At 35.9% G+C, this 17290-nt stretch overlaps 1 protein-coding gene across 1 annotated transcript; it reads left to right on the forward strand.

The window, feature by feature from the left end:
- Positions 1-967: 967 nt before the first annotated feature.
- On the forward strand, positions 968-17200 carry selenoi (selenoprotein I). Its single transcript, XM_081386793.1, has 10 exons — positions 968-1134; positions 3918-3986; positions 5015-5123; positions 6779-6853; positions 7423-7685; positions 8799-8907; positions 10847-10895; positions 11048-11228; positions 11719-11901; positions 14135-17200. The coding sequence occupies exons 1-10, from the start codon at positions 1078-1080 to the stop codon at positions 14240-14242; spliced, it is 1203 nt and encodes a 400-aa protein (XP_081242919.1). The 5' UTR covers positions 968-1077; the 3' UTR covers positions 14243-17200.
- The last annotated feature ends 90 nt before the right edge of the window (positions 17201-17290 follow it).

Raw genomic sequence — 17290 nt, forward strand, 5'->3', positions numbered from 1 at the left:
TTTGATTTTAGGAATCTATCATTGCTTATTCACATTTTGATGAGATTGAACACAATCACAGTATAGCACAAGAGCATAGAAGGATGGATATAAGTTTAGCTTATCTTATCACCAGGTAGCCTACTATTTCTTAAACGATATCTTTGAATAATTGTAAAAAAGTATAAACGCACGAGAAGTTTATTAGTTTTATCAGTAATATACAAATATATTGTATGAGTTGTGTCGTGTGCATAACAGATGTAAACTTTCTACTGCAATTTGTATTAGATTCGTAGATTTGTATTGACCCCTAGTGGGTGAACAGGGGCCTTACACAATAGTGAATATCGAATAAAATGCAAACATAAGTGAGCCATGTGCTCATACATAATTTAAATATTCTGTTTACAATAAAATCAATTTATTAAATAGCTGTTTTGTATCCATAAATGTAAGGCATTATGCTTATAGAGCAATTTCAATTTAAAAAGTGAACCTACTCACAGAAATAAAATAGTGTGACTAACCCCGGACTAAACTCACGTAGTGTAAAAAATTGAAAATGTTTTTGTATTACGGTGCATATTTAGTCTATATAGGGCTACATTTGTAAATGTTTAATGTAGACTAGCACAGGGATTTAAAAGTCCTCGCAGCAGGTTAGTGGAAAAGATTAGAGAAAACTGAGAAAACAAAAAAAGTTCAAATTAAATATTTTTGATGTGTAATACATAATAAATAACCAGTACAGTAATATGATGTATAAGTATTACACATATAATAACGTAATAATGTATCTGAATAGAAACTAAATATTTTCCAAAAAATATTTATATTTAGTTTATATTAGTTTGGTGAGTTTATATTAATTTATATTTTTATATTTAGAATTAGAATTAGAATATATTTTTAACTGTGTCACTGTTAACTGAAAGTTCCACATCGGCTTTTATTTTGAAAAATGCATTGGATTGTGGGCGGAGTTTCGGCGTCACGCCACAGCACAGCCACCGCTCACGCGCAGCACTGCGGATACTGTGAGCCCCGACACGGGTGGTGAATTTCGGTTAGTCTCAGAGCCGTGCAGCGGTCATCATGGCTCTCTACGACTATGTCACCCAAGAGCAACTCTCGGGTTTTGATAAATATAAGGTGAGGCCCTTCTTATCCATTCTTTTCTGCACAGTGTGTATGAGTTTAGGGTGTCGGCTAGCTGTGCCGGGCTGTAATGCTATCATTGAAAGCATGAGGTCTGCCGGTGTGTGCTGCTCTCTAGAAAGGACAACTGCTGCTTATTGTCACCTTTAAAGAGAAACAACATATTTCCCCTCGAATTTGTAAGATTAATTGATTCATCTTTTAGTTATTAGTGTTTATACTTAAAATGTGAAGCTTCAAAAGATATATCAGTGGAATTAACCGGTTAATTCAGTGCTGTGGTACAGTGACTTGAAAACGCCAGTGAAAGTAGATCTTCATTTCTAAACCTTAGGCGACTGTGTACTTTTACCAACTGGACAGAGTGTCCTTTTTTTCTTTTTTCTTTTTTTTTAGTTGACCTACGTACTATGTTATGTTGGTTAGTGTGTAAACCGGGTTAAATTATAAAGGGATGGGCTACTGTTTCCGCCTCCAACGAGGATCTATGGTTAAGACATTATTTGCATGTGAGTCACACACTCTCCGTGCTTTCACTTGAATTGTTAGTTTGTTAATTTAATATTCACGTATTACTAGTCTGTAGATGGCAATGTAGTGTCAGTGCTTTGATATTATTTACAGTAGAAGCACCTGGCAGGATTGATATGCAAAGCTCTTTTATCATCCACTGGTTGCATATGTACACGACCTGTGACTTGTGTTCATGATCATTATAGTTTAACAAGTGCATTAGCTTGCTTAGTCTGTGTCTTGACTCTTGGGTTAAGGTAGACCGAGCATTGTTTTAATCTTTTTATTTTATTTCATTTTTTTTACCAGTACCCACACTTAATCTATCATTTTTAATCAATATACACTACCGTTCAAAAGTAAGATTTCAAAAAATATATTTTATTCAGCAAGGACTTTATTAATCATAAGGGACTGCAAATACATTTCTAATGTTACAGAAGATTTCTACTTCAAATACATGCTGTTCTTTTGAGCTTCATATTCGTAAAACAATCCAGAAAAAAAAAGTGTCATGCTTTCCACAAAAATGTTAAGCAGGACAACTGGTTTCAACATTGATAATAACAACAAAAAATGTTTCTTGAGCAGCAAATCAGCATATTAGAATAATTTCTGAAGGATCATGTGACACTGAAAGACTGGAGGAATGATGCTGAAAATTCAGCGTTGCCATGACAGGAATAAACTGCATTTTAAAATATATTCAAATATAAAATAGTTATTTTAAATGGTATTATATTTCAATATAGCCTATATATATATATATATATATATATATATAATGCAAATAAATGCAGCCTTGGTGAGCATAAGAGACTCCCTTCAAAAACATTGAAAAAAATAATGTTTTATACATCCCAGACTTTTGAATGGTAGTGTATGTTCTATAAGTGACCAGCATTTAATGGATCTCTAATTAAAAGCCACCTACAATGCCATTATATACAGATGTGTTCAACAAGAAACAACAGGAAATATGACTTGCTTGCTTATTTAATTGCTTATTTAATGTTTTGTTTGAGGCAGGATGCATTTGAAGATAAACGGGGCCAAAACAATGATCTCAAAAATATATAGGCCTAACTGCTCATATCTCAAACAACTACTAACAATATTGTTTTTGTTGAAATTCTCATAGTGCGTATTATGTTTTTATTGTGTGGTGATTGTTTTTAATACCTGCAATAAACAATTATGAATCAGTTTCGCATATCAGTTATTGGACACTTAAAGATGATCAGTATTGTTTGCTAAACATTCATGATGGTGTTAGGCTTCTCTAAACAGGATAGTTTGGTTGAAAGGGTGTGGAGGTACTAGAGGGGTCGAGAGGTTGAATTCCTGGGTGTGATGCAGAGTTTTCTGCTTTTCTGAGTGGTTATTTGTGAATAAAAGTAGCTTTGACCATCTGTGTCTCCTGGTGTAATGTTCTCTTGGTCTGATGTTGTGCTGTTAGGTGTACGGGCTGCTGAGTTGGTATGTGCTATTCTTGCTTTGCGTGTTTGCACACACTTGAACATACATGACTACTCCCTCTTGCGCAATTTCATTTTTAACCCCTTAACCCCTGTATCGACACTGTACAGCTAAATGTTTAGAAAGCAATTTTTAGAAAATGCAAGAGTGCATGGCTGACACTAGAAACATCTTTGTAAATGGATAGTAATTCATTTTTAATGTATTTTGAGTAAATATTGTGTTAAATTGTGTACATTCATTTTCTGACATTAAATTGTTCTTTACTAAACTGTGTTTTTTACACAAGCAAACTGAACTGATAATAATAATATGCATTTTAGTGTATATTTTTTGGTTTTGGTACAGACCTTCCCAGATCCAGATGTTTTCGAGGCTTCAATGGCCACCCCTCCCTAAAGCTCCAAGTGTGACCTCACGCAGGGAACACATGCTGGGGGGAAAAGTGATCTGAATTCACCCCTGAATCATACCACACATTATAATGTGCTTTAGTGAAGAGTTTCATATATGATAGTTATTATTACATTCAAGCCATTCTAAATTGTCTCGAGGTTAGAGTTTATTTTCCAGTCGTGCCAGTCACTTGGGCAGAAGCTGATTAGAGATTCAGGGATATAATGTAGTTACCATTTTTAATAATCTCATCAGAAGTCAGCAGAAACACTGTGTCATATTAGCAGAAGCACTCTGTTGTTTGCACTTTTCAACATTCACGCTTCTTGACCTGGGTGTTAATGTAGTTTCTTACTCTGCACATCTTGTCGTCTTTCTCTTCTTTACAGTACAGTGCGGTGGACTCCAACCCTCTCTCTATCTACGTCATGCACCCTTTCTGGAACTCAGTGGTTAAGGTGAGAACGCTCGAGTCATGATTGTCATTTTGGATGTTACCCAGAATGCACAAGGGCATTCTGTCCCTACTGAATGTCGCTACTTAAAATGTACTATTTAAATAATAATTTATTATTTACACAAATAATGGATGCGTGAAAACTCAAGACTGAAATTAGGGCAAGCATAGCCTACACAAAGGTCCTTTCAACAAAAATATTTTATTATAATATATTTCAATTATTTTAATTATACAATGATAAGCCAAAACATTATGACCAGTCAGGTGAAGTTAATATCGTTGAGCATCTCCTAACAAGGCCACATATTAAGTCCTGGGTAGATTTAGATGGGACGCAAGCAAACAGTTCTCATAATAAATGTGTTGGATGCAGGAGAAAAGAGCAGGAATACAGATTTGAGCGACTTTGACAAGGGCCAGATTGTTATGGCAGGGCGACTGGGTCAGAGTATGTATGAAACAGTAAGGCTTGTGGGTTGCTTCCGGTCAGCAGTGGTGAGAATTTGCCAACAGTGGTCTGAGAATGGACAAACCGCTGACAGCGTGGCTATCCAGTCGAACCGCCGAAGGCTATCAAGGCCGGTCCGAGCCAACAGAAGGTCTACTGTGGCACAAGTCACACAATTTTAATGATGGTTATGGAAGGAATGTGTCACAACACACAGTGCATGGCACTCTGCTGAGTATGGGAATACTACAGGGGTCTTGTAGAGTCCATGACCGCAGAGGACCCACAGCATATTAGGCAGGTTGTTATAATGTTTTGGCTTATATAAATGTATTGTAATTATATTATATTTTATAATATATTGTTATTAAATAGTTAAATATATTAAATAAAAAATATTTTGAATCCATAAATGTATAGTGGTATTCCACATCAAAGCATAACATTACGCTGTGTTTTGCTTTCATTGAATTGCATATATGCAACATTAATGAATGTTCCGTCTGGATCTGATTACCTGCGAGGAGGAGCAGACTGTTTGCAACTTGCTAATTTCTCTTTCTCTCTCTGTGTCTCAGGTTTTGCCTACATGGATTGCCCCAAACCTCATCACGTTTACAGGGTTCATGTTCCTGGTACTAACCTTCACCTTGCTGTCCTTCTTCGACTTTAACTTTGATGCCTCAGGTGAGGTCAATAAACTGTGTATGACTGTTGTAGTTTTGATGCAGTATTCTTGGTTAATGCCCTTTTCCTCAAAGCTTGGAGCCCTTAACATATGTGTAATGATTACAACTATAACCTACTAAATTAGTGATGATGTACAATGATAAGAGAAAATATTACCTCTGTCTTTGTGTTGTATAAGTATGTTAATTTTTTATATGACAAGGATCAAGGTCTCACTTCCAGCTCATCATTCTTACAATTATCAACTAGTCATCATGCACAGCCACATTTGTACACATTCCCAGATCACTCACATATGTATTTCAGTAGTGTGACATTTGTGTCGTTTTTCCAGTAACAAATATATTTTTCCATTAAGGAGTAATAAAGTCGTAGTGTATTTGGCTTGCAGTTTTACAGCTGAGCAAATTGAAGCAATAATCAAATATGGTCTCTCAAAATGGTCTTTTCACTGATGTGTAGCATTGAAAAGTTAAATTAGTTATTCATAAATTAACCAAAAAGAAATAAATTGTTTTCCATAACTTTTTATGGCAAAATATTTAGTTAATGTGTACTTAATTATATAAATGATTAAATAAAGATGTATATTAAAATAAATGCTGTAATGTATATTTTATAAATGTAATGTATAAATTACAGCAAATTATTTAAAGGATTCATTGTAATTTTTAGTGAGGACTGGTAAAAAAAACTCGATTACTCGATTTAAATTGATTTTTAAATCCCAAGATTGGATTTTTTTTTGTCTATTCTGTTCTCAGTTGATAAATAAACAGAACTTTGCACCACGTCTCCCACACATTCATTCGCAATATTTTGGTTTTATTTAAAGGAATTAAATAAATGATTAAAAGGGATTTAAGGAAATAAAGAAAAATAAATAAGAATGGTAAAGGTTTCAGGTCTATTGTAGTTATGAAATAAATTATTTAAAAAATAATATATATTTTTATATTTTTATTTTATTTTATATATATTTTTATATATTTAAAAAAAAAGTTTCTTGGCTTGTCAAATTCAGTTATGATTGAAATTAATCATGTAAATAATGGCATATTTTTAATTAAAAAAAAACGAAATTTCATAAAAATGTTATGGATATTACTGTCAGTAGCTGAACATTTTTATCGTTAATATTTAATGTTTAGCTACTTGCATCTTACGACGCACTCTTTCATGGCTAAATCTAAGCATTGCGTTGGAATTCTCACTCCTCTTCTGTGAACAGTAAGGACGACTCCTCTGATCTGATTGACGAGCGTTGTTAGGCCGCAGAGGCGGGCCACCCTAAAAATGTAACTTTTTGTCATCCTAACAACAAACAATGGTGCAGAACTGAATCAAGAATATAAAAAATTGTGATTTACAGCATTATTTGAGTGAGTTTTTTTTTTTTCGTGAGAAAATTTGCCATGTACTGTACTTGACATATATCCGATTCATGAATATCCGATTAATTGTTATTGACTCAAATTGAATCGAAATGTAATTGCAAGCTTGTGAATCGAAATCGAATCGACAGTGTAAAAATTGTGTCAAGACCCAGCCCTAATAAAAGTTCAATATCTTTTAAAGTGTAAAGCTGTTACTGTAGTTGAGTACCTACTTACAAATGGGATTCATTATTTGGGTTTTCTTGTGTGGCACAGGGCAAGGCAATGAACATGTGCCAAGTTGGGTGTGGGTAGCTGCTGGCTTTTTCAACTTCCTGGCCTATACCTTAGGTAAGTGTGTCTTTTTGTTTTTGAAATAATACTAATGTTAATGACTCTTCTGGCAACTAGTGGTCTAAATGTCTGGGAATCCATTTTCAAAATTAATTCATTTGTTTTAACATTCTTGCTAACAGGGTTGTCAAAAAATATATAAAAAAAAAAATGCACAATTCTTGTTAACACAGGAAAAACTAAAATAACAACATCATTAGGTCTGTTAGGGTGCATTTGTACTAAGGCCTAATGCACAGGTCTGATATTTTGACAAAAATCATATTTTTCCTCCCACCTGTGTACATTTATAAACCTGCTGAGGTGTGCTGTATACATTAATAACTCACTAAACAGGAACATTTGACCATTATACAGCCCCAAATCACACATTTTGCATATGAAATTGTAGCAAATTTGCTGAAGCTTGCTTTTTAGCACTGTTTTTTTTTTTTTTGTAAGGGAAGGGCTGTGAAAATTCTTTTCAGAGAATATCTGAAACAATATGCTGATGTGGTAGCAAGATTGTCGGATGTGTACGCATTCATATGTGACTTAAATATATTTTGTTGTGTGCGTGCATGCAGATGGTGTGGACGGAAAACAGGCCCGCAGAACAAACTCCAGCACGCCGCTGGGTGAACTATTTGACCACGGCCTGGACAGCTGGGCATGTGTGTTCTTCGTCGCTACAGTGTACTCTGTCTTTGGACGGGGTGAGACAGGCGTCAGTGTGGTGACGCTGTATTATCTGTTATGGGTTGTCCTGTTTTCCTTCATACTTTCTCACTGGGAGAAGTACAACACTGGAATTCTGTTCCTGCCCTGGGGCTACGACATCAGTCAAGTGGTAATTTAATATGACCTGATGATAAGCTGAATGAAAAGAAAACATGGCTTTTACAAAATATTAAAATATAGCTATTTTATTTGATATATTGAATATAATATTTAACATAAGACAATATTAATGTGATATAATATTAAAATATAAAAATATCTAATTAATGCACTATATTAAAATATGTTTTTTGAAGTTGCTTATTCTCACCAAGGCTGCGATTATTTGATCAAACATACAGTAAAACACTAATATTGTGAAATATTGTTACAATTTAGTTGTAAATGTAAACATTTAGTTTTTACAATACAATACTGCAGTCTTCAGTGTCACATGATCCTTCAGAAATCATTCTTGTATGCTGATTTGGTGTTTAAGAAACATTTCTTATTATTAATATTGAAAACAGTAGTGCTGTTTTCAACATTGATAGGGATTCTTCAATGAATAGAAAGTTCAAAAGAACAGCGTTTCTTTGAAATTTAATCTTTTGTAACATTATAAAAGTGTTTACTGACATTATGCAATTTAATGCATCCTTGCTGAATAAAAGTATACTTTTTTTAAAGGGATAGTTCACCCAAAAATGAAAATTAGCCCATGATTTACTCGCCCTGAAGCCATCCTAGGTGTATATGCCATTCTTCTTTCAGACGAATACAAAGTGCGTAAAGGTCAAGGGTTACTCTTTTTGTGTAAATCGATGCGTACGGCCATCTGCTGGAAGCTATTTTAGTCAATAAAGTTTTAAATATGGATATTTTTCTTACACAAACGCATCGCTTCACTTCAGAAGGCCTTTATTAACCACCGGAGACGTGTGAAGCACTTTAATAATAAATAGATGTGCTTTGATGGACTTCCAAAGACATACAGCCTTACACTGCCATTATGAAACTTGGAAGAGCCAGGACATTTTTTAATATAACTCTGATTGTATTCGCCTGAAAGAAGAATGGCATATACACTTAGGATGGCTTCAGGGTGAGTAAATCATGGGCTAATTTAAATTTTTGGGTGAACTATCCCTTTAATACTCTATTGATCCTTGAATTAAATAATTACCATGAAAAGGCACTGCCAGGCAGGTTGTAATGATCCTTTTCTGTTTGTTCTTTTCAGACTATCTCTGTTGTGTACTTTATAACAGCGCTGGTTGGCGTGGAAACATGGTACAAACCCGTTATTTGGACTGTTTATTACAGAGATTTCTTCACTGTTATGATTGTTGGTGAGTGGACTTTGCCCTTTCATTGGCTCCTCTTTCAGTTAAATGTCATATGCTGTTTTTTCACTGGCTCTGAGACCAAACTAACAAATGTGTGTTCACACTTGGCATGTTTGGTTTGATTAAAATGAATCCTGGTGCGATTGCTCTGTGCAGTTCATTCGAATAAGTGTGAACGCTGCCATTCGAACCCTGGTGTGCACCAAACAAGCGGACCGAGACCGCTGAAAAGATGGGTTTCTGTCTAGAATATATATCTGTGTAGAACAGTACTAAACGTTAAACACACGGAAGAGTGATAAAGACTGGGATGTGCTTGATGTTGAGCTCAATAAGCTGTGAAAATGAAAAGCCTCCCTCAGACAGCATGCAATCGCAAATTCAGTTCTCTCTCTCGTCTTATTGCGCTTGAGCGGTCAGATAGACGCACAATGTCAAAATGCCTGTCGTCTGGAGTATTCACGTAAACATAGTCGGTTATGTCTTAAATTAACATAAACAGTTTGGTGAAAACCGGATGTTGTGTCAGTAAATTGGATCTTTGCAGTCTTTAAGGGACAGCTGCATAATAAACTACTGTCTGTCTCATTAATGTTAATCAAACAACAAAAGACAAAGGGAAAATTACTTGCTGCTCTTGACTGAATCACTTTTGTATCTTTAATAATAATCAGTTCATATTTAATTCATATAGTGAAGACTGTTTTACACTTGATGGTTCAATTTCTGTAGTATTTCTTACTACATGTTAAATAAACGTACTTTAGCTGTGTTTTTAAAGGTCCCGTTCTTCGTGATCCCATGTTTCAAACTTTAGTTAGTGTGTAATGTTGTTGTTAGAGTATAAATAATATCTGTAAAATTATAAAGCTCAAAGTTCAATGCCAAGCGAGATATTTTATTTAACAGAAGTTGACTACATCGAACGGCCCGTTTGGACTACATCCCTCTACTTCCTTCTTTAATGACGTCATTAAAACCGTTTTTTGACTAACCTCTGCCCACAGGAATGCTCCCTCAACTCTACCGAAATTCGTTTATGTACTTGCGCACTTCTTATAACTTACTGTGTTTACTCAGCTCTTACGGTGATTTTCTGAAGTAAAACTGACGCTTCATCTTTTGTGTGATGTACAATAAACTTTATTAAACTCATCAGTACATGTTTGATTATCATTCAGACAGCAGACTTGTAGGCTATTAATAAATAATGGATACATACAAGCAGATGACAAATACGTTATAATAACCGTAATTAAACTACTAAACTATACCTGTTTCATCTTTATACAGCACTCTGACTCTGTAGGCATTATTGTCCGACTCGAACTGAACACCGTTACTGAGAGTTTCTGATATTATCATCATTCCGTGAGAGGAAATTGTCCTGAGAGACTGAGCGCGAGCTCATGAAGCTCCGCCCCCTGTGCCGTCCAGCAGCAGCTTATTTGCATTTAAAGGGCACACACTAAAACAGAGCGTTTTTCTGAGCCCCAAAAAATTACAATTTAAACATGCTGTAAAAAATGATCTGTTGGGTATTTTGAGCTGAAACTTCACATACACACTCTGGGGACATCAGAGACTTATTTTACATCTTGTGAAAAGGGGCATAATACGGGACCTTTAATTTGTATCTTTGCTCTATTGTATTGTAATTTGCTTCTTTGTTCTTATTTTTAATTTCTCATTCTGTGAAATAAGATTTTGGTCATATCGCCCACCCCAGCACACAGTATTGTTTTGGATGTTTAACAAGTTCCGTCACAAACCTTTTTCTTCTTTAGGTTTGATGTTAAAAATGACTGTGAATGCTAAGCAAACCAGGACTAAATGTATTATCTTTTTTTTGGCCCAGACCAAAAGAAACAAGAGAACTAAACTACAATTGTGAACACGCCTAAAGGATGATTTCATATTTGTTTTTGGTTTTTTTTTTCAGGTTGTTTATTTGTTGTAACATTGCCAATGAGCCTCTACAATGTCTTCAAGTAAGTTTCATTCCAGACCTCTTGCACCTCATTTAAAACATACAGTATTGCACTACATAGAAAATGACTCTTTGTACCATATTGATGTTCTGATAAATAATGTATGCTTTGAAACAGGGATGTTTATTCTCACTGTTTTTCTCTGTATTTAGGGCGTACCGGAATAACACCCTGAAGCACAGTTCGATGTATGAGGCCTTGTTGCCGTTTTTCTCTCCCGTTTTTTTGTTTGTGCTGTCTACGCTGTGGATCAGTCTTTCTCCTTCAGACATTGTCCATCAGCAACCCAGAATCTTTTATCTTATGGTGGGAACAGCCTTCTCCAACATTACTGTGAGTATACACAGTCCTCTAGCTCTCTGGTGGCATAAAAGTGACAGTGACATGATGTGAAGGCCAAGTATAGTAACCCATACTCGGAATTTGTCCTCTGCATTTAACCCATCCAAGTTCACACTAGGGTTGTGATGGTAAGGACATTTTCCACCGGTTAATCGACGTGTGACAACACCGGTAATACCGGTATTTCTGCTTTTAAATCGCTAATTCGAAAGCGAAAGTACAATTCGGGGGCGGCAATTTCTTGAATTTTGGGTACATTATTCTTAATGAAAAACACAACTAACCCTTTGCAGGTTTTACATTTCGCTTTTAAAACCAAATCTTCCGCATTCATCTTGTCACTCAGCTAGTGACTCTTGTCCAACACGATTAATGAAATCTGACATCCTGCCATGACAATGGATGCCTTTCAGATCCAGTTGAAGCATTTAGTCAATGTCTTCTCCTGACATGCTCTCTTTTTTCTCCTTTTCTCTCTCAGTGCAAGCTCATTGTATGCCAGATGAGCAATACTCGATGCAAGCCACTGAGTTTGTTGTTGTTGCCGATGACATTAGTGGTGTTGCTAGTGATATCTGGGACTGTGCATGATGGTGAAACGATTGTCCTGTACATTTGGACTGCTGTAGTCCTCCTCACTCACATACACTATGGAGTATCAGTGGTGAGTACCGGCACACTGACTGCTACCTAGTTAATTAGTCATGAAGAATCTTTTTCATATTGATATATTTTGAATTCAATTATAATTATATTTAATAATCACTAGTTAATCCTTGTTATTAGTATGTTTCATATTAAAATTATAAAATGATCCTGAGTCCTGGTCAGAATTATTGGCATCCTTGGTAAATATGAACAAAGAAGCCTGTGAAAATAATTCTCCATTGTTAGTCCTTTTAAACTTTTATTTAAAGAAAATATTGAAGTAAAACAATTGAAAGGGTTTCATATTTTTCATAAATGTTTTTCTCCAATACTTGTTTACCACTATCAATACTTTGTTTGCTCCGTTTTATTCGATATTTTTTGCAACCTCCTTTTGCCTTTTGTTTTTGCCTATAATGCCTTGTGGGTTTGGAGAAAACTTGAAAGAGATCAGAGAACATTCCTCCACACAGAATCTCTCCAGATCCTTCAAATTCTGAGGTTCATGAGGTCCACTCTCCTCTTCAGTTCACCCCACTAGTTCTCTATAGGATTCAGGTCATGGGACTGGGGTGGCCTTGGAAGAACCTTAATTTTGTCCTCAGTGACCCTTTTTTGTGTTGATTTTGATGTTTGTTTGCCAAAAAGCTTCTCTTTTTTTCAGTTTTATCTGAGCATACAACCCAATCCCCTTTTGAAGTTCCAGTTGTGTCTGACAACTGAATATGCTGGAGTTTGTTTTTGTATGAGATCAGAGGATGTTTCTTGAAACCCTCCTAAAAAACTTGTAGTGGTGTATGTGCTTTTTGATGTGTTTTGAAGTCTATTTTCTGCAATTCTCCTGCTGTGATTCCTGGAGAGTCTTTGGCCACTCGAACTATCCATTGTCATGAAGACAATACATGCGTCCTCTTCCAGGCAGATTTGTAATGCATCCTGTTGTTTGGAACTTTTTAATTATTGCCCTGATTGTGGAAATGGGAATTTTTGATGCTTTAGCTATTTTCTTACAGCCACTTTCTATTTTGTGAAGCTCAACAATCTTTTGCTGTAGAACTACATTCTTTGGTTTTACTAATTGTGATGGATGATTTACGGAATTCTTTGTGTTACCTTATTTATACTCCTGTGAAACAGGAAGTCATGGCTGGATAATTTCATGTTAATAGTCACCCTGGTGTGCTAAAAAATGGGATTATACCTCAGAGATATTTTACTCCTAAGAATTTCTAGGGGTATCAATGATTGTGGCCAACGTTGTTCGTGTCGGGCTGTTTTTGAGCATCGGCCGACTTGTTTTTTTTTAGTGTGTTCTGCACCGTTGGCTCTAGTCCTAGGTTTTTTGGGCCGATTCTGCATGTAGAATCGGCGTTGGGCCGACGGCGAGGGAGAGAGAACTCTGATTGGCTGTTCAGTTTAGTGAACGAGTAATAGCAAAGCAGCGAGCAAAGAAGTTAAGACCATACAGAGAGAAGGCTGTTCTAATTTTACATCATCTCACCTGAGTATTCCTGGGCAAATATTTTAATAATAATATGAGCCGAGTGGAATAAAGAAAGTGATTAGCATGATTGATATTCAAAATGGTAAGCGCGCACTGCTTTGTTTACGGCTTTTGTATCTGCAGCCTGCAGTTTAGGTTTCCCTTTTCGAATGATGAATATAGACAAATATAGCTGCAGAAATAGACAGATATCTCATTTACACAGAGGCGCAGAACATGCGTGCTGGTTGACCATCGACTGTTGTCCTTTCGGTGTGTTCAGGTGAAGCTTTTTTGCCCAGATGCTAGGCGACAACGCAGTCAGCTTTCATCAGTGCTAGTTCTTTGGCATTGTTCCTACCTTTAATGTGATTTTCCCCCCAACATTCATTCATTTTACTTCAATGTAAGGTTAGATTTTTGTGAACTTATTGAAAGAAAGATCAAAAGGATAAACAATGCAGATTCACAGACTTCTTTGATTATATTTACCAAAGGTGCCAATAATTCTGACCACGACTGTATATGAATATTAAATATCTAAATATTTGATTAAAAATTTTATGTATTAATATTGAAGTTAATATTAAAATAACTAATAAAAAACATGAATAATAGTAATACATATGTGGTTATTATTAACCCTTTAATATTTAATAAACTTTATTAAACATTATGATATATAATAAATATAATGTTGTAAATATCCTTTGTTAGTTGTCATGTTTTTCTAATTATCATCTTTTCTTTCTGTCTCCCTGTGCAGGTGAAGCAGCTGAGTGATCATTTTAACATATATGCTTTCTCACTGAAGAAGCCCAATTCGGACTGACAGGACGAGGAGAAAATCGGCCTGAAGGCTGCTGAGGTCTAAGCTATCTCAGCATGCTCTTCAGCTAGCCGACTCTCACCAATCACCAAGAAGACACAGCTAACGCCAGGAAACCAAATTGTACTGACCAAACGCGCCTTCTTATTCTGAGGATGCTGCTCAATCAACAAGAGGGTGGAGCTGCACCACAGGGCCCACTGATCCCTGAGGCAGAGCTGCACCATGGGGCTCATCGAGCCCTGAGACAGAGCTGCACCACGGGGCACACTGTGCCCAGGGGTGGAGCTGCGCCATAGGACATATTGGGTTCAGACACACAATTACACAATGGGACTCAGAAATGCAGCTCTACAACAGGATCCACTGAGCCCAGGACCTACAGTGCCTCGACTTGCAGCTGTGTAACAGAGCTCATTCCTCGCAGAAAGAACTGTATTGTGTTGCTCGCTCTGAGGGGAGACAGTTTGGTTGTGTGGTATCCGTGAAGCTGGGGATTTCGCTTGTTTCCTAAGGAAATGTGCTTTTCAGCTGAGATACTAGGAGCCTTGAATGGTTAATCTCAATTATACGCTCTGTCAGATGAGTCACACTCACTCCCAACACGCACCATCACATGTAGCAAACCACATGATGATGGACACACACATAGGAAGTGATGAATGTCTTTAGCTTATTCGATTTGAAGATTTTATTTGCATTTAATTTTGGTGGGGTGGTGGGTGTCATGAAATCAAAAAGAGGCATTAATGAATTACGTTTCTATAATAGTCAGTATAGGAAGACTGGGAAAACAGTCTTAATTTTCAGTTAATATGAAGCTTATTTATATGTACGAGGGAACGGATGTTAATTGCTTATCTAAAACTATGGTGCTTTTGCTGATCTCTAAAACTATATAGAATTGTAATAATGACAAGAAAAATTTAAACCACCTCAAAGATGATTTGTTTTGACTCCATTACAGTGAACACAAGCAACTAGTTTATTTCTAATATTACACACGGCTCAAACCACCACCTCATCTGACCATTAAAACTTGTATAACTACTCTATCTGGGATATTTTTATTTTATTTTTTATTTTTTTACATTGGTGATGGTGTGTCTGCATGCCGATTTTCAGTTTTTTTTTTCTTTCCAGTTCTCTTTTTTGTTTTGCTCCACTAGTAAGCTTTTATTGAGTTTATTTGTGCTTGAATGAAGAGTGCGCTTCAAACCCTGACCAGGAGAGGGTGCACTTGGAATCAGCGAGTCAAACCTCGCTCCGTTCTTTAAACACGATAAAAGCACTAGTCTGTGTGCCACCAAGTTCAACATGTCTGTTAAACCTGCAAACAACAGGTGTCATGGCCTGCGTTAAGCTCATTCCAGCATTTAGTCTTTTTATTTCTCTCATTTTCCTTTACTTTGTCTATCTACATATTTTGTTTGGTGGACTGAGGACTTGTATGATGGTTATAGGATTTTTTCACTGGGTCTCCGTGTCCAGAAGTGTGCATGAGCTGAATGTATTGTGTGTGTGTGTGTATACATATATATATTACACATGTATATATGTTTGGATGAGTGCCTGTTTGTATGTGCATATGTACTGTATGTATATATCTGTGTATGTGGTTTACATACTCTCACTCTGGAAACCTCATGCCTCCATATGTTCTGTTTCTATGAGATGAGAGCCAGTCAGTGAAACCGATCGATTGATGTTTAAACATGTACAGCCTGTCCATGTTGTTATAACATTGTATTGTCGTTGTTCATCTTGTTCAAATTTTTTTTAACTTCAATAATACGGTGAGATACATATTTCTTATCCTACAAACACCTCCCATTTCACATGAATCAAGAAATGGCATGGATAACATACATAATTTAATTTGTTATATCCAGAGTTAATTCTGTATTTACTGTAATGTCAATATCTAAATACTGACCGGTACAATTTTGCAATATATTATTTGTTAAAGAACGGTGTGATGACACTCATTCCTAAGAGCACTCCTGCAGAATTTAGATCAGAAAGCTTTTTTTAGCCAGTAGATGGCGCTTTTAGTTTTTTCTTTGCATGTGATAGAACTTTGACATTCTTTGCATGGAGTCTGTTCCTCTGAGGGTCAAATTTACTTTACAAATTGGCACATTTCAATTTATTAGTGCACATACTGATAGGGGAGGCTACTGTCAGAGTGGCTGCTTGATGCATTGATTTTGTTTGTTACTATTATTATCAATTTTAAACTGTAAGCATCCCTTTTAAACGTGATTGTTTTCGAACTATACAGGTGGCAGGATAACTGCTGTATAACTGCATTTGTGTGATGCTTTCAAGAACAAGCAATTGTATAACTTTTCTTTTTAATCTAAAGTGGGATAAAAACACTCAAACCTCTGCATATTGTAAAACAAAATCCAGCCATGTTGTAACATTATCTTGTTGTGCTGCCCCATTAAATGTAAGTGTATCCACAGTATCATTTTGTCCTATTGCAGATTTTGACACCCCAGTCTCAGGACAGGCAGGATTTCACTCAGTGCTGCTGCATCTGTGTGTTTCAGGTACTAAATAGTGCACCACCAATATTTTGTTTCCAGGAAATAGCCCTTAAAGTATTGTTGCGTTGCTGGTTTAGTTGATAAAACCATGGTATTGTCATTGTTCATTAGTTAAAACACACTTTTTCTTTTTGAATGTAGAAATTTGTATCCAAGAGGGTGGTTTGTGAAATAGTTTTGAAAGAATAGTTGGCATTATGCCCTAGAGCCTAATATTTACTTGAAGTACTTCCTGTTATTGTATGTTAATATTTCAGTAACACACTTGAATGTTAACTGTTCAGTGTTCACTAATGTCGTTAATGCTCACAAGTAACTAGATAAAATATTTGATCTTTTTTTTTTTGCAAGTGGGATGAGATATTGTGCATATATATGACACATGTATTGCAAATATTTTGTTATATTTTGTGATTTTAACTGCAATAACACTTTGTAGCTGGTCTTTAAAGTAGCCTAGTTTCTAACCTCTTTTTAGTTGTGCTGCCCACATTACATTCACACTTATGCTTCTAGAAACCCAATCAAATATCACTCA

The sequence above is a fragment of the Scardinius erythrophthalmus genome (genome assembly GCF_964197995.2).
Source record: "Scardinius erythrophthalmus genome assembly, chromosome: 15".
NCBI classification, from domain to species: Eukaryota; Metazoa; Chordata; class Actinopteri; order Cypriniformes; family Leuciscidae; genus Scardinius; species Scardinius erythrophthalmus.